General features: G+C 47.3%; 1 protein-coding gene and 1 pseudogene across 1 annotated transcript in view; one reads left to right on the forward strand and one right to left on the reverse strand.

The window, feature by feature from the left end:
- Positions 1-25,179, reverse strand: part of COL15A1 (collagen type XV alpha 1 chain) — a 96,512-nt gene extending 71,333 nt beyond the window's left edge. The window contains exons 1-2 of the mRNA XM_039856045.1: positions 24,990-25,179; positions 24,823-24,908 (exon numbers count right to left, since the gene is read on the reverse strand). Of these exons, the coding sequence (XP_039711979.1) occupies positions 24,823-24,908; positions 24,990-25,000 (97 nt within the window). The 5' untranslated portion in view covers positions 25,001-25,179. The remainder of the gene's footprint in view (positions 1-24,822; positions 24,909-24,989) is intronic.
- On the forward strand, positions 3,975-4,093 carry LOC120598493 (uncharacterized; annotated as a pseudogene).
- Positions 25,180-25,926: the final 747 nt, after the last annotated feature.

The raw sequence follows: 25,926 nt of genomic DNA on the forward strand, positions 1-25,926 counted from the left end.
TCCCACCCACCTGGCTTTGCCCTCTGGGACCGTACACAAGTTGGCTTCAACTTCTACACCATGGCCTCTCAGATATTGCACGCGGTAGTAGAAAAGGCCAGCCTGGGAGGCCGACTCTGCCACCAGCTCAGTGTATGATCTTGAGCGGTGCCTTGTCCTCTCTAAGTCTGAGGTTCCTCATCTGCGAAACGAGGGGCTTGGACTAGACGGTTTCCAAAGGCCCGTGCCAAGTCGAGAGCCTCCAATCCGCATCATCCTCATTTCCCGTCTGTTTTCCAATTTCTCTAACCACAGTTAACTGTCAGATCCTTCAGCCCACAGCCTTCAGGCATGGAAGAAATGACTCCAGCAGGGACCAGGACAAAGCCAACCCTCCCCACAGACTTCCGCGTCTTTGGACAGCACAGCCTGGCCAGAGAAGGGGAGCGCTGTGCCCAGGAAAATGTCTCAGCTCTGCCTGGGAGGAAACATTGCCCCACCCAGGCTGGAGTCCCCAGAAGCTCCGGGCTCTACCTGACTCCCCTCCTGAGGAAAGTGAACACGCCAGAATTCGTGCTGCACGAGATCTGTCTGTACCCAGTGAAGATGGAAGAGGTTCTTAGAAAAACCTACCACCAAGGCATTTCTTAGAAAAAGAACTGTTTCCCTGCCAGGGAAAAAATCCTGGATCAACTTAGAAGGGAGACCTGGACTTTCCAACAATGAAAGACCTCATTTTTCTGAACTACAGAAGAGCATTTTTCTACATGTAAACTTAGACCGCCTCCTTCCCTTTTCCGGTTTTCATATATAGCATAGGAATTTTCCTGCTCAATGAACTTACTGTGTGAGCTCCCCTCCCTCTTTCTCTCCCTCTCTCACTCTCTTGCTCTCTGAAACCTCTGGCTTAACTGAGAAAAGGGTGGTTTTGAAGGGAGCCAGAGGTGGGCAGAGACTGGCAAGGTGGGAGCCCTCCCTGCAGCTTGGCTGCCCAGCCCGGCAGCTGGAAGGAGCTGCGCCCAGCTGAGAGCCCCGGCAGGAAGGCGACCATGCGGTACTCTCTCTGGTTTTCAAAGCATCTTTTCACCTGTTCCCTCCACCAGGATGAAGGCAAGGCTGGGATTACCCTATCATTTGGCAGGGGAGAGAATCAAGACTCAGAGAGGGGAAGTAACTCACTTGAGGCCCCAGTGCAGGAGCCGGCACTGAAGACTCGATGCTAAGACTCAAAGCTGGGCTCTGCCTGTTACAGACCACTGCCTCCTGGGCTCCCCTCGTGACCTGGGAGGGAAAATGTTGCACACCTCTGCGTCCCCATAGTGCCTGTCCGTCCCTCCACCCAAGCACACTCATTTCTGCATTCTGGTGGTCAGTTCCCTTCCTTCTCTGATATGATTGGACATGAGCTCCTGGGCATGGACCCTGTGGACTCATCTTAGTCCCCAGGGCCAGCACAGAGGCTGGCAAGGGTGACCCACGAATGAATGACAGGAAATAATAGCATCGGTGGCTAAGATCTACTGTGAGCTTGCTGCATGACACACACTGTTCAAAGAGCTTTCCACCAGTCATTTCATCTTTACTCCTGATTCTCTATGAGGCAGATAATATTATTATCCCCATTTTACAGGTTAGAAAACTGAGGCTTAGAGAAGTTAATTATTGCTCCAAGGCCACGAGGATAATAAGCTATTAGAGTCAGGATTCAAATCAGAATAGGTGGTATAGCATAGTGCACAGGTTCCAGACCTGGCCACACACCACAGTCACCCAGGGAGATTTTTAAAAAGACAGAAGTCTGCTCCTCCCAATGACAAGAGTCTTCGAGGGTCTGGCCTGGGTGAGTCTGATGCGCTCTCCCACTTGGCAGCCATAGGTAAGAGTTAACCTCCTAGGCTTTGGTGTCAGACAGAACTGAGCTTGAGTCCTAGGTCTGCCACTAACTGGTGTGTGACCTTAGGCAAGTTGTTTCACTTCCCTGAGCGCTAGACTAATCTGGGATAGCCATAGAGCCTGGTTCATAGCGTCACCGTGAGAAAGGACAACACATAGAGGGCTGCGCTTCGCCTAGGGCCTGGCACGTCGTGAGCACTCAGGACCCAGGGCAAGTCCGAGCTAACGTGATTGGGGCTGACTCTGGGCCGGGCACTCTCACACTCCCGTCAGTTCTCCTCACAGCCACCTTCCAGCTCGTAGGCTTTAAAGAACTAATAGTATCATTGGATAAGGAGGCCCGACAACTAAGAACTGGGGAGATTAGCCTGGAAAACTGTGATATGAGTCACTCGCTCTGAGACCCAGGTCTGCTCACCACCACCCCCTACACAAACACACATTAACCTCTTGGACTAGGCAGAAATTGGCTCTCGTGCGAGAGCCATCTACAAGCCACAGGAGGATCTCGGTGGGTCTTGCTGTCTTGCTGCAGTGAGGGCCTTCAAACCCCTCCTTTGCCTCCTTCCCCAAACCCGTTTTGGGAACCTGGGTACAGAGTCACCCCGGGGACCGCGTGCAACAGGAGGCATGGGAAGGCCCGCAGGTATGGGCGGGCGCGGGCGGCCATGGGCATCTGGGAAGAGCTTTGTAGTCAACTGCTCTCAGACCTCCCTTTTCCATCTGGGGAACAAGGACTCTTTGAGTGTGATAAGGGTCTTGAATCCTGAAGATGACATCAGCTGGAATGAGTCATCACCCCGGCAGGCAGCTCTGGAGGACACGGCCAGACTCTTCAAGGGAAAGACTCAGAAAACAGGCCTGGAGGAGAAGGAGCCTGTCCGGGGCATTTGAGAGGCACTGGATGGGAACATGAAGAGACCTGCTGGAAGAGGGCACCCCACAGCCCGTGCCTCCTGAAAATTGCCAGGCTCAGCACTGAAAGGGGACACAGAACCAATGGCTGGCAGGGCAGGCAAGGTCACTGTAGACAGCTGGACCAGAGGGTTTCAGACTACAGGGCCAGGGCGGGGGAGCAGGGAGGGGCAGAGAGGGGGCCACCGGCAGGAGGGGAGGCTAAGGAGAAGGCCTGCCCCCGGCCCCCTAACACGCACACATGTGCAGTCACATGTACACCCACACACACGCATCCACGGATTCACACTTTTAAGAACACATTCATACACATACTCTCGTCTATTCACAACGCACCCATGAACACACTCACACACACACTGATACAGTCACATCCACATTCACGCACTCACACATATACACACACAGACACACGAATTCACTTACACTCATCCTACACTCACGCACACTGACACCTTCACACACTCACGCACCTATTCACACACTCACACTCACTCATTCATTCATGGATGCTTTTGCACACTCTCCCACCCACCTACCCTCATACACACTCTCACACCGAAGCCACTCAGACTGAATTTGTTTAGTATATTAGGTTCTGATTACAGGCTCGTGTGAAGAAAGGGTTCTGTGGTTAAAAACAAACCAACAAAAACGCACCCACTGAAACGTTTCCATGTAATCGATGCTGAAGTCGGGGTATTAGAGGGGAAGATATTTGCCCAGAGGCCCACAGAGTCTGCAGCTTTCTTCTCTAGCAATCTCTTTAAAGAGCTAGAGAACTTTGATTGCACTTTCTGCACACGGTTTTAGTCCCTTTGATGTGAGTACATTTTCTGTATTTTCCTTCTTGTCAGTAAAACCTCAGAATTTCAGATTTGGGTCATGTCTTCACGAAGCGTTGAACCCAACTGACTCATTTTCTTGGAAGCAATGCTAGAAATGGCTGATGGATAAATATGAGCTGCTGACCTGTCCAGGTGATACCTGGTGCTTGGCACAGAGCTCGGCACAGACAGGTGCCCAGTAAATGTTAGTTTTATGAATGTACGAGGGAACACATAACGATAGTCCCTGGGTTTTGAGCTCTTACTATGTCCTGGGCACCAATGTCCTTCATCTGCAGAGTAGTGGTTCTCAACCCCGACGGCACAGAATCCTGAGGGGATTTTTAAAACTACGAACGTGTCTACGGCTGTGCCACCCTGAACAAGCCCGATCTCATCTGATCTCGGAAGCTAAGCAGGGTCGGGCCTGATTAGTACTTGGATAGGAGACCACCTAGGAAGACCAGGTGCTGTAGGCGTAAAAAATAAAAAAATAAGGGATTGTAAGCTGACAAGTTCCTTGCAATCTGTGAGGTCAACTAAGGGTTGCCTCGCCTAAAAAAATAAAAAACAAATAAAATAAAATTACGGACACCCTGGCCCACCTTGAGAGATGCTGATTCAGGAGGTCCAGGTGTGGCCTGGGCAAGGCAAGTCTGCACTGCTCCCCAGGTCCAGGTAATACTAAATCATCACCCCAAGTTCTCCGCAACAACCCCACTCTTACTGTTCCCCATCCACAGATGAGGGAACAGAGGCACAGAGAAGTTAAATAACTTGCTCAACAGCACACAGCTATTGGGTCCCAGAACTGGTGATTTAAACCCTCGTTTGTCTGATGCCAAGAGTTGAGTCTCTCTCTGTTCCTCTCCAGGAACGTCGCTTCAACCCATGGTTGATCTCCATGAAGCACACCCTGATTATCCCAAGCCTTCGGCGACCTTGAGCCTGTCTGCCTCTCTGTTCCCACTGCCTGGACTGCTCCTCCCCATCGCACTTAGAGTCAACATTCAGCACCTCCCTACAGCTATCAGGAGCAGGGCTCTGCTGCCAGCAAGAGACAGTCCCCTCATGGGCTTCATCTTCTGAGAAGGTCTGGTAGGGCTGGAGGCTCTGGTCTGGACGGCCACTGGGCAGCCACTGCTCTCATCTTGGCTGACCTGACAAATTTACAGAGCTGGAAAAAGGATTTCCAAGCAGCATAGTGCTGGGGAGAAAGACTCAGCCAGATCTGGTTTCAAATCCCAGCTTGGTGTTTAAAAACTGTGCAACTTTGGACAAGACACTTTACCTCTCTGAACCTCAGTTTCTACAACTGTAACATAGAAATAATGCCACCTACTTCAGAAGAGTTTTGAGAATGACCTGAGATCGTAGATACAAAATACCCAGCAGAGGGCCTAGCAAGAGCATACATTTAACAAAGCAGTGATTACGGCTATTGTGATTACTATCAGAGACAGAAGCCTTCTTTCCTCTCCCTTGAACTACTGTCTATGACTGCCATAAAAGGTAGCTTTGGACAATTGTCCCTCTCAGTCTCAGTTTTCTTACCTGCAAAATGGGTGATACAACCTAATTCACGCAGTGAGGGTCAAATGTGGTTTTGAACGTGAAAATGGTTTGTCAAGCGCAGCCCGCTCAGGTGTAAGAAACAATTAACATAAACCTAAGGCTCCAAACAGGTGTCTGGGAGCTGTTTTTCTCAGATTAGTGAAATTCGAACATGCTGAAATTCTAGAATGTGGCCAGTGTAACCTCACGCAGAATTTCCTGACTCGGCCTGAGAATGGCCAGAGTAAATGGGGCTGACTGGGAGAGGCTGGAATCTGGAGCTTGGTTTAGCACCTCACTCCAACTCCCCTACCCCAAGGCAGGAAGCCAGGGACAGGCCTAACTGCAGCTGCGAGAAGAAACAACTAAGCAATAATAACAATGGCCTGTGTTGACTACAGTGGGTTGAATGATGGCCCCCCCAACAGATACGTCTGTGTCCTAATACCTGATACCTATTCACGTGACTCTATTTGGAAGAAGGGTCTTTTGCGGGTATAATTAAATTAAGGACCTTGTGATGAAGAGATCATCCTGGATTAGCCAGGTGAATCTTAAATCTAATGACAAATATCCTTAAAGGAGACACACAGGGGAGATTTGACAGATGAGGAGGAGACACTGTGACCACAGAGGCAGAGACCGGAGTGATGTGGCCAGGAGTCAAGGCATGCTGACAGCCCCAGCAGCTGGAAGAGGCAAAGAAAGACTCCCCTAGAGCCTGCCAACACCTTGACTTTGGATTTCTGAACTCCAGAATTTTACAAGAATAAGTTTCTGTTGTTTTAAGCTGCCAGTTTGTGGCAATTTGTTACAGCAGCCAAAACTCTAATATATTCACTGAATGCTTACTGTATGCCAAGTATGACCTGTATCGGGTCATTTAATACAATTACCCAGTGAAGAAGGTATTATTATTGTCTCTATTTTGTAGATGAGGAGATTGAACTGCAGAGAGATTAGGTCACACAGCTAGTAAGTGGCAGAGACAAGATTTGGACCCAGAGGGCCTGAGTTCAACCTCCATAATCCATCTGCTTAACCAGGACACCAATAGTCCTCAAAGTATGATTCCTGGGCCAGCAACATCAGCACTACCTGGGAAGTTATGAGAGATACACATTCACAGGCTCTCCTCCAGACCTACTGTGCAGCAAGGCCTAGCATCCTGTGCTTTAACTAGCCCTCCAGGTGACGATGCACACTCCAGTTTGAGGCCCTCTGCCCTACACCATGCTGCTGAGGCTAAAGTGAGAGCCTAAGACTGGAATGAAGGGCCGGCTATGGGGAATCATGGAGCAGGTGACATGAGCAGGCGGAGAGTGACAGTGCCAAGACCCAGACACAGGGCTGGGCAGGACTCCAGATGCCTCCGACAGGGAACAGACCTGGCAAGGCCCCAGTCAAGAAAAGGCTTCCCTCCGATCATGTAACAGCAAATGAGAATGACACCCCAGCCACGCTGAGTTCCCTAGTGACTAGATTCCACTGAATGACAACAGGAGGGCCCTGGAGTGAGATAGCCAAGTAGCCCCAGGCTGGAGAATGCAGAGAAGTTTGGAAGCTCCAGTCCAGGGCCTATGCTGGTCAAAGGAGGATTCTGCAGCCAGGAGGAAGCTTGTGGTCTTAAGGGAGTTGGTCCTCAGGGAAAGCCTATCCCAACCAGGAGGAGCCCACACCTTCCAGGAGGACAGTGACAGCGCCTTTCCTTGTCTCCCTAGCTCTCCTGCCCTGCACTGGGCTTAAGAGAAGTCCACTCCAGCCGCGCTGGGAAGCTGAGCCTCAGGATGACTCCTTCTAGATGCCTACAAATGAGTCACCATGTTACCAAGAAACCTTCTCTGGGTGAGTTTCCCAGGAAGTTCCAATTCCTTCCTACTCTGTTTTTATCTGTTTGCTTGCCTGTGTCTCCCAAGGGCCCGTGAGCCCTTCAGAGGGGCAGGCAGCATCTTCTTTTTCATCTCTACATCTCCCAATTTCACCCCCTCCCCTCTAGCACAGGGCTTTGCCTAGAGTGAGCAAAATTTGAGCATTGATGGATGAACGAATGAATGATGCACATGTGAACGAATAAATGAGCTGAATGGATTCTGGACAAGAGTGACTGTATGCTTGTCTTAGCATTTAGTATTTATTGTTATCGATCACAAAGAATTCGAATGAATGCTAGCTGTTGTCATAGTAATCTCACAAGCACCATTTAGCTCAGTATGCACTTAATAGCCTCGCTCTCATTTGATTCCCCACTGTAAAGGTAAATATAACACAGGTATCCACTGCTTTTCAAAAGTTTGCTTTATGTCACTTCACTTTTGCAAAAGACCTGCATTAGTACCCGTTTTTGCTAACTGAAAGAAATCCAAAGAGGATTTCGATTTTACAAAAAAAAAAAAGGCAGAACATGAAAACAGCATTCAGTGTATGTTTTGCAGCGAGTGTTATAGGAACAGTGTGCACCCCAAGTGGTGAGAGTGGCCCCGCCAAGCTCCTTCCCCGAATGACATTCAGCATCTTAGCAACCAGCCGCCACAGCTCTGACAGTGTATGTGAGCATCCGTGCTTTATCTTGATTCACCTGGTGCATCCGCCAGCAAGATATGTCCTAAGGTAACTGCTTCTTCACTTTACACCATTTCAGCTTACAAAAGGTTTAGTAGGAATGCTCTACTTTCAGATAGCGGAGGAAACCTGTATTCATAACCACACGGAGGCTTGATGGGAACTTTTCTGAGCTGAGACCTTCCTCCATCCTTTTTTCTGACCCTTAAGCAGAAGGCCTTTGAATGACTAGCCTTCTGCAAAATGCCTGCCCTTGGCTCTCACACACCGACCGAGTTCAGAGTGCTGCCTATAAACACACTGGCCTCTTAGATTTCAGGTTAAATTCTAGCTGCTTCCACCTTCCACCACTGTGAAACAGGTCTGGGTGGGGAATGCAAACAACATATGCTTCCCCCTCTTTGTTACATACTATTAGAGTTCTTAAGGTTTGGCTGGAGGACTCAGGGAGGCTGCTCATAGGGCGTTAGAGCATGAACTGGGGCCACTGGGCAAGAAGAGATGGGATGGGACAGGCCAGTCCTTGAGGCTCCAGGTACAGAACTGTTAAGATTCCTGCTCCTGGATACATCCCCCACCCCACACCCAACTGCACCCCCAGGCCCAAGTATGTAAGGCATTGGGATGGGAGGGGCATCATGGCGGGGAGGAGCTTGAAAGAGTAATTTTGGCAATTTTTAAGTCTCTCTCTAAAGGCATGTCTCGGTTGTTTCTTGAATGCTTTGGCATGGTTGACAGCCACATGGTCAATAAAATCTCTTAAAGAGTTGCTAACCACGTGCTTCAATTCAGTACAACTGACATTATTCCAGCCCCGAGAGAATACAGCCACAAGGGGAGAATGGGTCTCTGAAGGAGAAGCAGTGGGGGACCTCCCATCTTTCTCTCTATCCTGGTCCCAGATGGGTTTGCCTACAACCAGTATTCAATGGCCAACCCTGTCTGAACTTGGCCCTGGGCTGGACACTGGGAGATCAAGAGGACTCACATTCTGGTCTCTGAGTAGCTCTCGGCCTAATAGAGGGGACAGGATACTAACACATAGAGCCCTTGATACAAGTGGCTGGAACTGAAGGATGAGAAACTTGAGATGGGCCTGGAAGACTCTGGCAGATGAAAATGGTGGAGCCAGCAGAGCATGAGCAAACCCACAGGACTGGAGGAGAGAAGGTGGGAAAACCAGGAGTATGTGAATATCTCTAGGGGATGGAGCAATGGGATCTTTAGATAACCTCCAGATTTAGTGCAGAAAGAAGTATGAATCCAGATAAATACAAATTTAGAAGTGTTAAACCAACATACATTAGCTCATTTAATCTCATTTAAGGACCACTTGATAAGGTGGGGACTATTGCTACACCATTTTGCAGATGAGTGGACTAAGGCTGATAGAGATCGGGGCCACAGAGCTGGTAACTGAGATGGTCGGGACTCACATGTGAGTCATCTGAGGTCCCTCCTAGCTCTTTCTACTCTTAATCACTTTTTGACACAGGAGATTGGAGTCAGATTGTGAAGAGCCTTGAATGTCAAGCCAAGGAGACTAAAATTTACCCAACAGACAACAGGGTGCCTTGGCAGGGTTCTGAGGAAGGCCGCAGCTGACCATTTTAGGAGGCATCGCCACGTCACCTCGAGCTGCTGCCCCTGGCAGTCGGGCCCCCTTCCTTCCGCTTGCCAGGGAGAGGGTGGGATTGGGCGATCTGGAATGTGGAGCAAAGGCAGTAGTTTGGCAACAGCAGGAGACATACTTTCCTGCAGCCTCTCAGCACTTGGCATGTTACACCCTGGGCAGAATCAAGCTGTCCTGGGAACGGCCTGGAGCGTCCCAACAGATGAGCTCGTGTGACTTTGGTCAGGGCAGAGAAGCAGCCAGGCAGAATGAGCTCACAGCTTCAGCAGGCACCGTGAAATTTAGCCTATACTGACCAAGGCTGATGGAGGCCTGGAGAGTTGGAGTGATTTTCAAAGCTGGGAAGGACCTCAGGAAGTACCCAGCCCAGTGCCTCTAAACTGAGAAAACTGAGGCCCAGTCTGACTATTTAGCTCACCCAAGAACCTACAGCATGTTATGTTCCCACAGCTATCTACCATCCAGGCCACTCTCACCAGTTACACTAAAGGAGGCAGGGTGTGGGAAAGTGCCTCACGCAGTGCTTGGTACACAGTAGGTGCCCACTATGGGAATGAATGCATTTGAGTGTCTAGTGGGGGCCTGCATCCCACACATATAATGACTTGGATGCTATTGAGTAAGAGAAATAAATGGCATAAAAATTTGTCCTACAGCTGTTACCAAACACACTGCTTCTTTTTACCAATTTTCCTGCTCGATGGTGCAGAGACCTGCTCTCTGTGGGATGCTGGAGCCCAGTTTGGCTCTGAAATGGAATTGCAGTTTCAGGGAGCAGCCAGAACAGATGGTGACCCTGAAGTCATATTTTGAAACAGGCTGACTCTTGTTTAATCTAGATGAAAGTACAGTTTGACTGTCTCCAAATGTTTGCTAGAGGAAGAGCCTGTACACCTCTAGAGCCACGGAGGAAGAATTGGACCTTCCAGGATGAGTACCCAGGGGACACCCTAACTGGAGACCCAAAACTGAGGGTGACCTCAGGAGGTAGGGGAAAAGGATGAGCCTCACCCAGCAGGTGCAGAGGAAAGGATATGGAATTCGGCACCAGAGAGACCTGTGTGCAAGTCCTTGCTCTACCACTTACTAGCCGGTGACCTTGGGCCAGTTCTTTAATTTCTCTGAGCCTCAGTTTTCTTATCTGGACAAAGGCATGACAACATCTAGTTCTCAGGGTGGTAATGCAGGGTGATGTTAGATGCTGGGCACATCTTGTTCAACCATTCATACATTAATTCACAAATATTATCAAACACCAACCACCACGTGTCTGGTATTGATAGTGTTGGAGATTTACAGGAGGCTAGGACAGACATGTCCCCTGCTTTCATGGCATGTATGGTCTAATACTGAGCTCCTCATCCCTGGCTGGGATGAAGAATCACCTGGGGACCTTAGAATACTAACGCCTGGCTCCCAGCCCAATCGGCATCTCTGGGAATGAGGCCAAGGCCTCACCATGCTTTAAACACTCCCAGTGATGCTGAGGTGGGGTTCATGGTCCAGGGGAGAGCTCTCAGCCCCGAATGCCTGCTGTCTCTGCTTTGCTCTGAGCACTCCTCCAGCATTACCTGCCAAATGCCTCACACAGCCCTGGAGGTAGGGATCTCTACTACCCCTATCCAGATGAAGGAACCAATGCTCTTTTAGGGCAAACTTCCCAAGTCACACAGCCAATAAATGGGAGAATTGGGATTTGAAGTCCATCTGATGTTTTAAAAGCTCAGCTCTAACCACACACATTAAGAGACCCTTAGCATATGTGAATTCCTTCCCCTGCCTTTTCTCCCATACCCATGAGGGTGGGACAGGCTGACAACATACCTACAGTAAAGCAGCACTTGGGAATTTCAGGGTAGTGTGATGCCACCCACATGGACATCAAAGGACCCAGTTTTAGACCTAATTCTGCTTTATTTTAGCTCTGTGACTCTCAACATGTCCCTGTTCTCTCTGAGCCTCTACCTTCCCATCTGTAATTTAGGAAAGCTAGAATAGATGATCCTGAAAGTCTGACATTTTCTGGGTCCTCAAGGTTCCCCGTAGGTTTTGATGGAAGCGAGGTGTTTGGGAGGCCTCTGGGCCTTGTCAGAAAGGAGCCCTAGGAGTCTCAGCTGTCCAAGGTACATTAATGGTGAATTGTACCTTCTTCCACAAGGAGCCACTATGCAGCACAGACCACACTGGGTAGGAGGCTGCCTCCAAAGGGCAATTCTTAGAAACCTTGAACTTGAGTGGGTCTAGCCAGTTTCCCACATGCATATGCAAGAGCAGCATTTTCCACATTCCACCCAACCTTCCCATGCTGATGCAGCCCCACAAGCTTATTCCTGAAAAGGTAAACGCAAGTTGAGAGAGGAAAGTTTCTCGTAGCCGTGAACGCATGTACATCTATTTGTTCAACCAGCATCTACTGAGCGTTGCTGTATGGCAGTCACTGTTTTAGGTGCTGGGGATCCAGAAATGACAGAGAGGTGATTTTTTTCCCCCCGTGGAGTTAACAGGTCTAGTATAAGAGCTTTGGAGAGCAATCTCCATCTTGTTAATAGCAAAATAGAGCTAGTGTCCTTGTGCCCCCAACCAAAAGCAATTCACTCTCAGGAAAGTAGAAAATAGGAACAGGACAGGAAGTAGGACCCCAGAAGCCCTCAGTCCATGGACCCTGGGTTACCAGCACTGCAGAAGACCCAAGGGACCACCATGGAAGCCAAGATGGTGGCCCAGGGCCAGGCTCATGAAAACAGATACTGGACAGAGGTTCCATTTCCATCCTGGAGACTCCACCCGCAGCCTCCCCTCCATAGCCATGCTCAGGCCACACACAGGATGTCACTTCAATCCTTCTGTTCCCTCAATCTGGAGCATTCCATTCCTCTTCCAACCCACCAGCCCCACCCCCTCTCCTGGCTAAATCTATTCACGCCTCACATCTCATCTTAAATGTCGCTCCTCAGGAAAACTTTCCCGACACCTCAGTGCAGACTAGAGTGGCCAGGTATGTGCTTTCATCACTCTATGTACTCCTTCACAACACTTTTTACCATTTATAAACCTTTAGAGTTTTTGTACAATCCTTTACTTAGTGTCTATGTACCCCATGAGACCATAGGGCCCACGAGGGTGGAAACTATGCCTATCTTGTTCATCATATTGTGCCCAGCTCTTACCGCATTGCCTCATACAGAGTAAGCAGTCCATAGATATTTAAGTGAAAGTGAGTGAACAAATGAAAAACCTATTAGGCTATGACAGGCAGGATGGCCATGTCTTCGAGCCAGAAACTTTGGAATTAATCCTGTCCCACCCTCCCACCCTTGCAAGGTCTTTGCTTAGCTATATTTCACTTTTCCTACATCAGACTATGGCTGCTTATCTCCCTCCAGCTCTGTCTGACCCCACGGCCCCAGCACTTAAATTAATCACATGCCACAAGCGCCCGTGTCTCCCACTTCCATGCGCACACAGCACCTAGGACCTGGGTAAGGTACATATTCTAATGCAGCAAGTCTAGGGAAGGTCATTGCCTGGAAGGTCAATGATTCTAAAATCCAAAAACAAATGGCATTGTGCTGCTCTCTCCATTCTCAGTGAGATGGACTTGCAAATGAATTCTGACCTCTGATGGAACAACCCAGGTACAAGCAATGTTGAGAGAAGGCACAGGTCGGTTTAGAGACCACATCCATGAGCATTGAGGTTGAACCTCATTACCAATAAAGGCCATTAACCTTTATTGATGGTTCACTGTGTGCTGGGCACTGTGCTAAGAGCTTTGGGGATAAGATTTCATGAACTCATCACAAGAATTCTGAGATAGATACTATTATTATCTCCACTCTACAGATGAGGAAACCGAGTCTAGAAGAGTATTAGTAAATCATTCAAGATCACCAGCTAATAAGTGCAAAGCCTAGAACTGAACCAGCTCTGGCTGACCCCGCTGATCCAGCACTTCACCACATGCCAAAAGACCTATTTCTCCTACTTTCAAGTGCACATGCACTACCGGGGGCCTGGGTGAGGCACAGATTCTGGGGCAGGACCTGGGACCCTACATCTCTAACCAGCTCCTGGGTGATGCCTATGCTGCTGGTGATGCCTAAGCAGCAAGTCTATAAAGAAGCAAAGGCGAAAGATGATTTCAATCAGGCGAAGAGAGTATTCCAGACTGTGGGACAGCACCAGCAAGGGCTGGGAGAAGGGAACATACTTATTAAATTCAGAGAATAGCAAAGAGTCAGAGTGGCTGGAGCCAGGGCATTGCGAGGGATATGAGGGGGGAAGAGGCCTGAGCCCCAGCCCAAGGAGAGTGGAATTTCCTGCACTGTAATGGAAAGCATGGAAGGGTTTTACAAGGGGACATGACAGGATGGGACCTGTGTGTGTTTTGACAAGCCACTCTGCAGCGAGATGTGCTAGAGACAAAGAGATGGGAGGCCCTATTGGCAAAGGGGCTGCTACAACAATCGTCATTATAGAGAACATGACACAAATGAGGCGAAGGGATGGAAGGGACAGACTGGATGCTATAGATATTGCAGGGGCAGAATCAGTTTCTTTGAAGCAAAACTATAGTACTCTTCCCAGGTGCTAAACATGTCTCACTCCATGCACCAGAGCAACAGTGGCAAGGTTACAAAAGTCGATGGCAGATGCAAACTTAGGTGCATACGATTCCAATGGCATCTCAAACAAAACTATTCTTAGAAATGGGGCCCACCCATCACTTCTCCCAATCCTACCACAGTCTCCATGGAGAGCCAGCCTTTGCAGATTAAGTATCTGAGTCCAAGAATGGAAGTGACTTGGTCAAGCTCCCATGGGCCAAGCACAGAACCAAAGAATCTTACCTAGAAAATACTAACCTAGGTTAGTGCTATGCATTTTTGAGAACTTCCTCCAGCAAAGAAAATAAAGACAACCAGCTAAATTTGATATCAGCTCACACTTGCAAATATCAAACAAACAAAACCATTCCATTTCTTAAACTAGGAGCTCATATTCCAAAAGGGGAGTAGGGAGACCCTGAAATGGAGCCATCTTCTCTAGACAGTTAAACCTGAAATAAAATTAGAAAATGTGTCACATGGAAAAACTCTGCAGTGAGAAATGGTTTCTTCCCCCCTCCCTCTTTCTTTCTGTGTGAGAATGAGTAATTTGGTATTTTAACTAAACCAAGGGAGAGAGCAGCTGTGGTCTCTGTTTTGTACCAAATACACACAGTTGTTGGGCATAGTTTTGTATCCTGACTTGTAGAATGGAATGTCAGCAAAGGAAGTGAACAGGGCTGAGCACTGCTGAGTTGAATCACTTCCCCCAACTGCCACAAAGGTTGGCCAAACTGGACTCAGGTACCCTAGAATGTTCATGCTGACAGTGTTTTTAGAGTTTGCCTGGTCCATCCTCTTCATTTCCCAGATGGGGGAAACTAAAGCCTAAAGAGAGACAGAGATTTGCCCACAAAAGAAGAACAGGAGAACGTTAAAGCTGAGCCTCTACTGGGTTACTTGTTCAACAAGCATTGCCTGAGTACCTGTCAGGGGCCAGGCACAGTACTAGGTGTTGAGGATACAGGGGAGAATAACCCTAGTCCTCTTGGGGTGGTCCTCCCACATTCCTGCCACTCTAGAGGTTCTGTGGTTTGAGATCAGGCTGTGAGGAGGGATATTCTGGGAGGAGAGGCCAGAACGGCACATTGGTCTCAAAAGCCATGCTAAAGAGTGTTATAATCATTTTCTATTGTTGCTATAACAAAAGACCACAAATTTAGTGACTTACATCAACACAAATTTATTATCTAATAGTTCTGCAGGTTAGAAGTCCAACACAGGTGTTGGATAAAAATTAAACAGACTGTGCTCCTTTCTGGAAGCTTTAAGGGAAAATCTGTTTTCTTGCCTTTTCCAGCTTCTAGAGGCTGCCCACATTCCTTGGCTTGTGGCTCCTTCCTCTGTCTTCAACACCAGCAAAGGAAGCTGGTCAAGTCCTTCTCAAGCTGCATCACCCTGACTTCCTCTCCTGTCTCCTTCTTCCACATTTAAGGGCCCTTGTGGTTACACTGGGCCCGCCTGGGTAATGAAGGAGCCTTACCTTCCTTTAAAGTCAACTGATTATCAGTATTAATTCCATCTGCAATCCTAGTTCTCTTTTGCCATGTAACCTAACATCATCACAGGTTCTGGGGATGAAGATGTGGATACCTTTGGAAGGCCATTCCTCTGTCTAACACTGGTGGGAAGCATGGTAAGATGGCCAAGAATTCTAAGAAGGGGTGACATTATCAGAGTTCATTTTATGTTGCTGCCCAAACTTTAATGTGCATGTGAATGGCAGGGACCTTTTTTCAATGCAGCTTCTGATTTATTGAGTGTGTGGGTGGGACTGGAGATTCTGTATTTCTACTGAGTTTCCAGGCAATGCTGATGCTGCTAGTTGGTGGACAACATTTGAATGGCAAGAAGCTAGAAAACTATACCGTGGCTGCAATGTGGGGAATGGATTGTAGAGGGGCAAGAACAGAGGCCAAGAGACAGACCTGTGAGCTGAAAATAGAGACAGAACTCATCACCACTAAGATTAGGTGGCTGGAAGGGGAGAAGCAGCTGGTTGACCCAACCTCAGATGGAGTTCTGTGTGTGATGTTATTGAAACTGCATGAATTTAGGTTCAGTTTGTCATCAGCTTTGGACTCTCTGCACCTCTGTTCTATAGGATGGGATGGTTATAACTTTCCAGTAATGGAAAAGCGTACCTTCCCTTTTCTTTTATGATGTGTATTTTATCCTTGATGCGTATGTTGTATCCAGACCCTGCTCTCACCCCTGTTCTGGCCCCTCCATCATCGATTACAGTGGATGGCTGCGGATGGTCATCCAGCAAGGCTAGAGGCACACACAAACTTTACCATGGTCAAGGGTTCATAATGCTGGGTTTTCACTAAGATGTCCACAGTCTCAGGCTTTGAATGAATCATTCATTAATGTATTCAAATGCTCATTGTGTCTGTTTGGTTCCATGTGAGATGCTGAGGAAGCATGGATAAATAAAGAAGGGTTCCTGCCTTCAGTGATGTGGGAGCAGGGAAGGGAGGAGATATTGAACTGGTCACCAATTACAGGCCTGAGGCTTATCTCATTACTCCTCACAGTAGGAATTATTGTCCTGATTTACAGATAAGGAAGACAGGAAAAAACAGGTAACTGACCCCAGGTCACTCAACAGGAAGTTGCTGAGCTGAGATTTGAACCCAGGACCCAGAATCCAGGATCCCAGGGCTCACACACATGAACTATACCCCCCGATGCTCCCTCTGGGGTCCAGTACCAGCTCTGCTCTCACCTGTGTCGCAACTACAGAAAGGTACTTTTCTCTTTGGGACTCAGGATCATCACCTTTGAAAGGAGACTATTGAACTGCATTGGTCACTCTCAACCTTGGCCGCACCTTAGAAGCACACGAAGAGCTTTTAAAACCTGCCGATGACTGGACATTGCCCCAGACAAATTAGTTAAGAATCCTGGAAGTGGCGAGGGACTGGGCATCAGGTTCCTTTTGAATCCCCAAAGTGACCTCAAGGTGTAGCCAGGGTTAAGAACCATCAAGGTCCTTATGCCCTAAGTCCTTGCATTCTAATTTCCTGAAAAACCTTCCTCTTCCAGCCCTTACCACAAGGCACAGGCAAATTGGACGAATGAATTTGGGGTGAGCGGGGAGAAGGAAGGAATGCCCAACTCCATTCAACTAAGGACAATGTGGAGCAGTAATGCTGGTGCTGTACCTTTAGCTGATGTTACTGTTTCCTTTCAAATTAGAGCAACAGCAGCAAAGGTGGGGTGATCCAAGCTTTTTCATATGCTGTTGCGGGAAGTGTAAATCATCACTGCTTTCCCAAAGGATGCCACGAAAGCCTTAAAAATGGGCATGTACTAGATCCAACAGTTTGTTTTAGAAATTTGTGCTAGGAAATAATCACAGAAATAGTCAATTACGGAACTACAAGAATAGAGTCATCACAATAGCATTTATAATAGTGAACAACTGGAAATAGCCTAAAGGCCTAAAAGGGGGATGAGTTTAATTACAGGACGTCCACATAATGAAATACTATTTCAATTACAAAAGATGTTAAGGAAGAATATTTAATGTCCCAGAGGAAGTTCCTAGATGATTGTTAAGGGGGAAAAAAAAAGGCAAGCAACAAAATGCAATGCACAGAACAATCTATTCATATTATAAAACATGTGCATACTCAGGCATGGAAAATTAACTTGAAAGACAGCCTACCAAATGTTAGCAAGGTTTATCCCTGAGTCGTGAGATAATATGTGATCTTTGTAAATTCATTTTTCCCCCCTCGGTTTTCATAGTGACAATTATTTTTATTATCAAAAACTTTTAATATTATTGAAAAAACTAAATCTCCTCTTTCAAAGCCTGTTTACCTCCCTCCGCCTTCCCCACATTCTGGTGGAAATGGATGTCCCTACTTCGGTAGTGCAGAGGCTTGTCTGCACGTGCATGCGTTAGGACACTCAAGACAAGCTCTTCAGCATTCAAGCTGGCTGCTGCACACCAGTCTCTACTACTGGACTGCGAGGCCCTCCAGGATGGGCACTGGGTCTAATGCAGCAATGAAGCCACCCTGCCACCCATCCCAGAGGACCTCAGGGAGAGCAGGCAGCCAGGAAATATGGGAGGAAGACAGAAATTTATAATAGTAGCCGGAACACAGAACAGGGCAGACAGTTTTGCAAATTTCAAGAGATGTGCACTTTGGAAAGAAGCTAGTTGCAAAAGACCTCTTGGTGGTGGAGGGGGCTTTTAAAATGGGCCTCATTTGAGTCCCTCAGTGATGGGATGGGTGACTCGTAGAGAGACCTATGGCAGGGCTGCTCTCTACAAGCCAGACACTAACCAAGCTTCCTGAACCCAGGAAGAGGCTCCCCCAATACCTGAAGTCAGGGGTCCTGGTCACTTGAGAGAGACACCAGGGCCCTCAGAACAGTTCTCTGCCCTTCCAGTCCTTTAAGTCACCTATGGCATGCAACAAATGTGAAATGAATTAGATTGGAATAGGTTGGGGTTGGGTTGGGGGTTGGGTTGGGTTGGGTTGGGTTGGGCTGGGTTGGGTTGTCTGGGTTGACTGAGTTCTGATGGGAATAAGGGTTGGGTTGCACTCACTAGGTGACCTAGGTCTCATGTATCCCTCATTAGATCTTGCCCAGGAAGAGGTACGGGCCTTCTCCAAAGTTCTACTCTAACTCTAGACTTTTTCTCTCTCAAGTTGGGGTGGAGCAGAGGACGGCAAGCAGCAAATCTGGCTCCTCTCAACACCTCGGACCCATCTCAGCTGCTGTGGGCTGTGTCAAAAGCGATAGCTCACAACCCACAATCGGCTGCTCTGACTTTGAAGCCTTAGTTGCTCATCTGCTCTCTTTACTGAACACTCATGTCTTCAATTGAATCTTCTTGTAGGACTGCCTCCCTTTTTATAACCCTCACCTGCCCACTGTAATCCTCCCAGTATCCAAGCATATCATAAGAAAATTATGTGATAAATCAATCTATACTAAAGAATTTATGGCTTCCGCGTCTAGCACAAAAATACACATCAGATATTTTCTCAAAATTACCAACTGTCTCATAGAAAAATTGTGTATTACCAAATCAGTTATTCCACATATATAAAAATGCCACTAACTCCTCATGCTTTTGGAGTTTATCCATGCAGATCTTTAATTTAGCTAGACTACTTTGACCTCAGGACCGGGATAAAAGAGAATTTATGGCTTAATGAAGCAGGCAGGGGTAAGTTCCCCTAACAGACTTTAAAACATATTACAAAGCGAGGATTATCAAGACCATGGACACATTTTTCGAAGAACAAACATATGCATAAGAAGTGAGGAAGTCCAGGAAACAAATTTTCTATCACTAAAGGAAAAAAATCTATATGGTAACCAGAAGCAACAAAATGATGGGGAAAAACAGTTTGCCTTTTAATTAATGTTTGGGGGAATCCAATGTACCACTTTGGAAAAGAACTAACTTCAGATTACATCCCAATCTATGGTCCATTTTAAATGAATCAAGCTGCAGAAATTAACAGAAAATTGGAAGATAAGCTCATCTATTTAGCCAGCAGAGAAAATCTAAACATACAACTTTTGACAAAACAGAGGCTATCAAGAATAAGATGAGAGGAAATCAGCTGGAAAAACTGTTTATACAATTAGATGGAATGAAAAAAAAAAAGAGTAAAGTAACATTAGTATAAATTCCAACCTAACTAGTTATGAAGGTTATTAAAGAAAACTAAAAGCTCAATAATGTACCCCAATTACTCAGCCATGGTCATTCCAGTCGGCAGAGCTGTGGAAGAATCAGGATGATTTACACTCCACAGAGGAGGTGGTAAATTGGTGTACTCTTTCTAGACCACAGGCTAGAACTACTCATTCATTTCTTCTTTGATTCATTGAAAGAGTTTGCTGAATGTCCACTCTGTGCCTGGCCCTGTGCTAGATCCTGGGATTCAGAATTGGACGAGGCCCAGTCCCTGACTCATGGTCTAGTCTGAAAAGCTCTGTGACCGAGAGATGGGTGAACACAGTATTAGCCCAGAAGAAAGACACTCAACACGCCTGGAAGAGCAGGAGGGCTTCTTAGAAAGGAATCTTAAAGGGTGAATGGAGCTTGCCAGGTGGACAAAGGAAAGGCATCCTCAAAAAGGGACCAGCCTGTGCAAAGACACAGAGGTGGGATATCGCATACCTCATTCAGAAATCTGCTAGTGGTTTGGTGTTAGCCTAAGTCAAGAGGGGCTTCGTGTGAGTGGAGAAGAAGAGGCAGGCAGAGGCCAGACCACAAAGGGCCCTTTGGAATAAGGAGCATGACTCTACCCTCAGTACAATGAGAACCCAGCAAGAGCAATTAAACTAGGGAGTAGCATGATTAAATGTGCACCTGAAAAAGATCCATCTACATACATAAGAACTATCCAACTAGTTCTGTTTGTCTGAGGGTATCTAGTCAATGGAAATAACCCAAAAGAAAATAAAAGCCATTTGTCTGAAGATGTTTCCAGCAGTACTGTTTACCATAATAACAAAATGGCCAAAGTCCAAGTGGCCACCTCCAGACAAATGAGGCATGACCCACAACTTCAAGGTGCTCCCATGGGAAAGAGAGATGAATAAGCATATTGATAGTATAAGGGAGACAATGCTGGAGAAAGAAGAAGGGCTATAGGGGTTTAGTGATAAGAAAACTCAGCTGGAAAGATCCAGGGAAGATCCCCTGGAAGAGGTTTCATTTAGCTGCTAGGTAGGATTAGACCTTAAAAAGAAAGGGAGGGTGAGAAAATGTGCTCTAGACAGGAGAGTTAGTTGATACCTTGTGCAAAGTCAAGGGACTGCAAAATCCCAACTATACGTAGGGAGCTATAAATGGTTCAGTGTGCCAGGGGTTTTCAGCCTTCGCTCTGCTGTAAAACACACAAGTGGAACTTGATGCTACTACAGGCATTCCCAACTTCAGATGAACCAAAAAAAAAAAAAAAATCAGCTAGTAAATAAAACACTACAATCATTTATATTTGTCGCAAATCCTATGGCATGTAAGCAACAGTAGCTCATTACAGGCCAGAGCACAGGTAAGGGAGGCCATGATGCAAAATCTCAAATGAGACTCTTACTTCTTTCTCACTCAGGAAAGCACATAAGACTGCCATTGAGCAAGAGCGATTAGAGGGAAAAATCTGAACCTGCTCTGATTAGTTTTCAGAATTTCCCTCAAAGGCCTATAAATAGCCAATAAGCACATGAAAAGATGCTCAACATCATTAATCATTAGGGAAATGCAAATCCAAACTACAATAAGACACCACTTTACACCCATTAAGATGGCGATAATTTAAAAATTTCAAGTGTTGACAAGAATGTGGAAAAATCAGAACCTTTGTACACTGCTGGTGGGAATGTAAAACAGCACAGTCACTGTGGAAAATAGTTTGGGAGTTCCTCCAAAACTCAAGCACGAAATTACCTTATGACCCAGCAATTCCACTTCTAGCTATATACCCAAAATAACTGATAACAAGTACTCAAACAAATCCTTGTATACAAATGTTCTTAATCACATTATTTATAATAGCCAAAAAGTAGAAACAACCTAAATGTCCCTATTAGTGGAAGAAAGGACAGATCAATTGTGGTATATCCATATAATGGAATATTATTCAGCCATAAAAAGAAATGAAGCACTGATCCATGCTACAACATGGACGAACCCCAAAAACATTACGCTAAGTGAAAAAAGCCAGACACAAAAGGTCGCATATTATATGATTCCATTTACATGGAACATCCAGAATAGGCAAATCCATGGAGACAAAAAGCAGTTTAGTGGTTGCCAGGGTTTGGTGAGGGAAGAATGAAGGAAATAGAAGGTGAATGCTTAATAGAATTAGGGTTTTCTTTTAGAACAATGAAAATGTTTTAGAACTAGATAGAGATTATGGCTGTGCAATACTGTAAATGTACTAAATGCCACTGAAATTATACACAAGAAAATGGCCAGTTTTATGTTATATGAACTTTACCTCAATAACAAAATTAAAGCAGGACATCCAAATATCCAATAAACATAGGAAAAGGTGATCAAGTTAATAATCAAGAAAATATAAATTAAGACTACAGTAAGATTCTAATAGCTACCCATTGGAAAGGCTGAAATTAAGCTCAGTGACAAAACCAAGTGCTGGTGAGGATGCCAAGATATGGGGACTCTCATACCAGGTCATGACCATGTACCTTAGAACAACCATGGTGGAAGATATGCTGGCACTGCACGCTCAGTTGGAGGATTTGCATACCTTGTTACCCAGTACTCCACTCTTGGACACAGAACCAACAGAAGTATGTGCACATGTGCACTGGGAGTCATATACATGAATGTTCACAGACATACTTATATTAACCCAAAATGGAAAAAACCAAATGTAACTGAAGAAAAAATAGATAAATAATGTACAGTACATTAACATAGCGGAATATTACATAGCAATGAAGATGGAGTAACTACAGCTGCATGTAATAGCCTAAGTGAATCTCGAAACAATATTCAGTGAAAGAAGCCAGACACCAAAGAAGACATTCTACATGTATAAAGTTCAAAAGCAAGTAAAATGGAACTTCAGAACCTGGGGATATATGCTTAGGTACTAAAGTTATTTTTTAAAGTGAGGAAGTGATCATTATGAAAGCTAAGTTGATAGGTTCCTCTGAGGAGAGGGAGGCAATAGCACAGCAAAAAAGCACACGGGAGCTTCTGGGGGCTTTGCTATTTCTTAACCTGGGTTACATGGATGTTTGCACTTTGAGAAATCTTTGGTCTGTACTTTTTCTATGCACTTTTCTGAATGGATGTTACAATTCATAATCAAATAGTTTAAAGAAAAGTCAATAATTTGCATGTGTTAGCATTTTACTACCAGGAACAAATTACTTGTGACATCACCATCCCCACAACAACCTCCTTAACCTTACTACTCAGCCACACCCATTAGGGGCTGAGAAGTCTTGGGACTTTGGGTCTCGGTTTCCTCATCTGAAGCACAGAGATAATAACCATCCCAGTTCCCACCTCCTGGAGTGATTGTGAGGACTGGATGAATGAAACATGAGTGTGCTCACACCTCTGCCTGAACATATGAAGTGGTTTAGGAATGTAAGCCTTACTAAACTGAATACAAAATTTGGTTTGCAAGAGGAGCAGTTCACATTCTAGGAAGATTCTCTTCAGAGCCCCAAAAGGATAGTAAATACTCATCAGTTGCAAATGGTTCTTCTGAGACCCTTTCTAGCTCCAGAGGGTTTCTTGGCATTCCTGTTTTACGTTATGGATGTGAATAGGACTTCTTCTGTGTTAAAAACCACAGCTCTCACCTGACATCAAGGGATCCAGCCTACAAGTGCAGGAGGAAAGAAACACCAGAGTGTGTCTCCTCAGAACCTTCTTCCCTTTGGGGATAAGAGCAGCAGCAAAGCTCACAAAAGACCACAGAACCTGAAGCTGCCTTCTGCTGCTGAGTTGGCAGTACCTTATATCACATGCAAAATTGCAACGTTCTACATGGGCCATGGTGCTGAGAAGCCAAAACTGTGCTCCTGCTGCCCTTTGATTTGCAAAAAATGCCAGACTGGACGCTCTGGCAGGAAAAGCTGTCATCGTTTTTTGGGTCTCGCTCCCAAGGAAATAATGGTTTAGGCTGTCCCAGGCTTCTTCCCGCACACGAAGAGTTAACCAAGGCCACCCACTCAATCCCCAGTTTCCTTCAGGGGGACAGAAGTTGCTCCCCCCTCCCCCAACACCTCTACTGAGGCTATGTACTAATCTCCTAAATCCAAAAGGGGTCAGAGACTACAGTTTGGAGAGCGTAGTTCTCCCGCAAAACTGCATGAAGAAAGGATTGAACAAGGCAGAACTGGAGCCTGGAGATCTGGGCTTAAGTCCTGCCTTTTGAACTGGCCACTTCCTAAGCCTCTCTCATCCTCAGTGCCTTCTTCTGCAGAAATGCCTGCATTGCTTTCTAACATAGCGATTGCAAGGATCAAGCCATAATGTCTATCAATTATTTTGTGCCTAATATGTGCCTGTGTGTGGAAAGCATATTATTTCTAATATCTCTCTTAATCTTCACAGCATCCCTAGAAGGGAAGGTGATCTAATTATTTCCTTTTTTCAAATGAGAAAACAGGCACAAGGTCATCTGTCCCACGCACAATTCAAACCCACGTAGCCTTACACATCTTAACCAAAATCTATTTTAACTAAGAGGCACTATTCATACAACCATCTCTGAGTCCTGGTGGGAAAGTGAAGTTCAGGAACGGAAGGTACCGGATGCCTGGCTCCCAGCCCATAGCTCTTCCCATCACCTATGGCGCCACTGCCCCATGGATGTGACTCTCTAGGTAACAGCGCTAAGTTTGGCATCAGAGCAATTCATCCCGTTCTCTCTCGCGCGGCAAAAGCACCAGGTGTCTCTGCTGGCGGTCATGCTTCTGCACCTGTGTACAGGAAGGGCACCGGACCTGCCCTTACAATGTGCAAGGCAGCACGCACGACCTGAGCCGGGCGCTGGATGAGCGGGAGCTAACTAACTGTCCCCGCGGAGCCGCTGGTGCTGTCACTGCGCTTCCAAAGTCCCTCTCTGCCCGTGATTGGATGGACCGCGCCTAGCTCAGACACCTTGGGTGCTCAGACACCTTGGGTGCCCGGACAGCGCTCCACTAGCCCCAGCTGCCCAGGGACTCCCATTCACCCCCCCGCACGGCCCGTGAAAGCCGCGGGAGGACCGCCAGTGCGCACTGAGCGGCGAGGACTCCCTTTTATGTCCAGGAATGAAGCGCGCACCGCAGCCGCACCCGCCGCCAAAACCGACTTCCCCAGGGCGCTTACCTGTCGCGGCGCGGGATCGGGTGGCAGCGGCGAGAAGCGCAGAGACCCAAAGCAGCCACGGCAAGCGCCAGCCCTGCACGTTCCTCCTGCAAGAAGTGGCCGAGGGAGAGAAGGTGAGGCGGGAGAGAGGGACCGAGGGGGCCGGGGCGCGGGGACGCGGGTCCTACCTTGGCGCCATCTCGCGGGTCTGTGGAGCCCCGAAGGCGCGGAGCGGCTGAGCTCCACCGAGGCGAAGGGGCGCTGCGCTGCGCTGCTCGCCCTTCCTGCAGGGAACAAAGGCGGCGCTGGGCAGCGGCCTCGGCGGGCAGGCTCCCGGCTTTCGGCCCGCGCCCTGAGTCACCCGCGCTCTGAAACCCGACTCCGCCGCGCCCTGCGCACCCCCGCGCGCTGCGCCGCGCCCCACCTCGGGCAGCGGCGGCGCACTCCCCCCACCTCCGGGATTTCCCCACGCCCCTTTTCCCCTCGACGGATGCGCGCTCCCTGGCCATCCGAGCGGCCTTATGTAACCTTCTAGAGAAGTCCGGCGTCCGCGCTAGTCTGGGAAAGTGAACGTGGCTCCCTCCCGCCCTCACGTCTGTCCCTGTCCGGGCTTCCCCGTGGACAAAAGCACTTTCCATTCCCAGGCCAATGGAATCCTCTCAAAGGCCCAGGGAGGCTGGAATCATTGTGATTTCCCTAAATAACGGAGGAAACTGAGGCTCAGAGAGGTGGCGCCAATATCCCAAGGTCACACAGCTGGACTGGGCTCCTGCCTGCTGTGCCCCGCCAACCATGTTTGACCCAGGAACCCACTTGAATGCCCCAAGGTGGCCTCATTTGGGCAGTATAAGTTGTACATATAACTAAATGCAGCTGAGATTATCCTGATAAAAATTGTAAATGTATCTAATATTCCAGAGGTTTCTTCTCTATATCTTGCCTGCACCCCCGACCCCCCACTCCAAGTGTAACCTCCAGGAGGGCAAGGATGTATATTTGTTTTGTTTTCTGCCTTAAATAGTGCCTGGTAGTAGGAGATGCCAATACATTGGCTGAATCAAGGGACACAGTCTTAAATAAGACATCACTCCAGGCACTGTGATGAGATGTGGGAGAAGTGAACCA

This window comes from Pteropus medius, unplaced genomic scaffold, assembly GCF_902729225.1.
Source record: "Pteropus medius unplaced genomic scaffold, Ma_sr-lr_union100, whole genome shotgun sequence".
Classification (NCBI taxonomy): Eukaryota; Metazoa; Chordata; class Mammalia; order Chiroptera; family Pteropodidae; genus Pteropus; species Pteropus medius.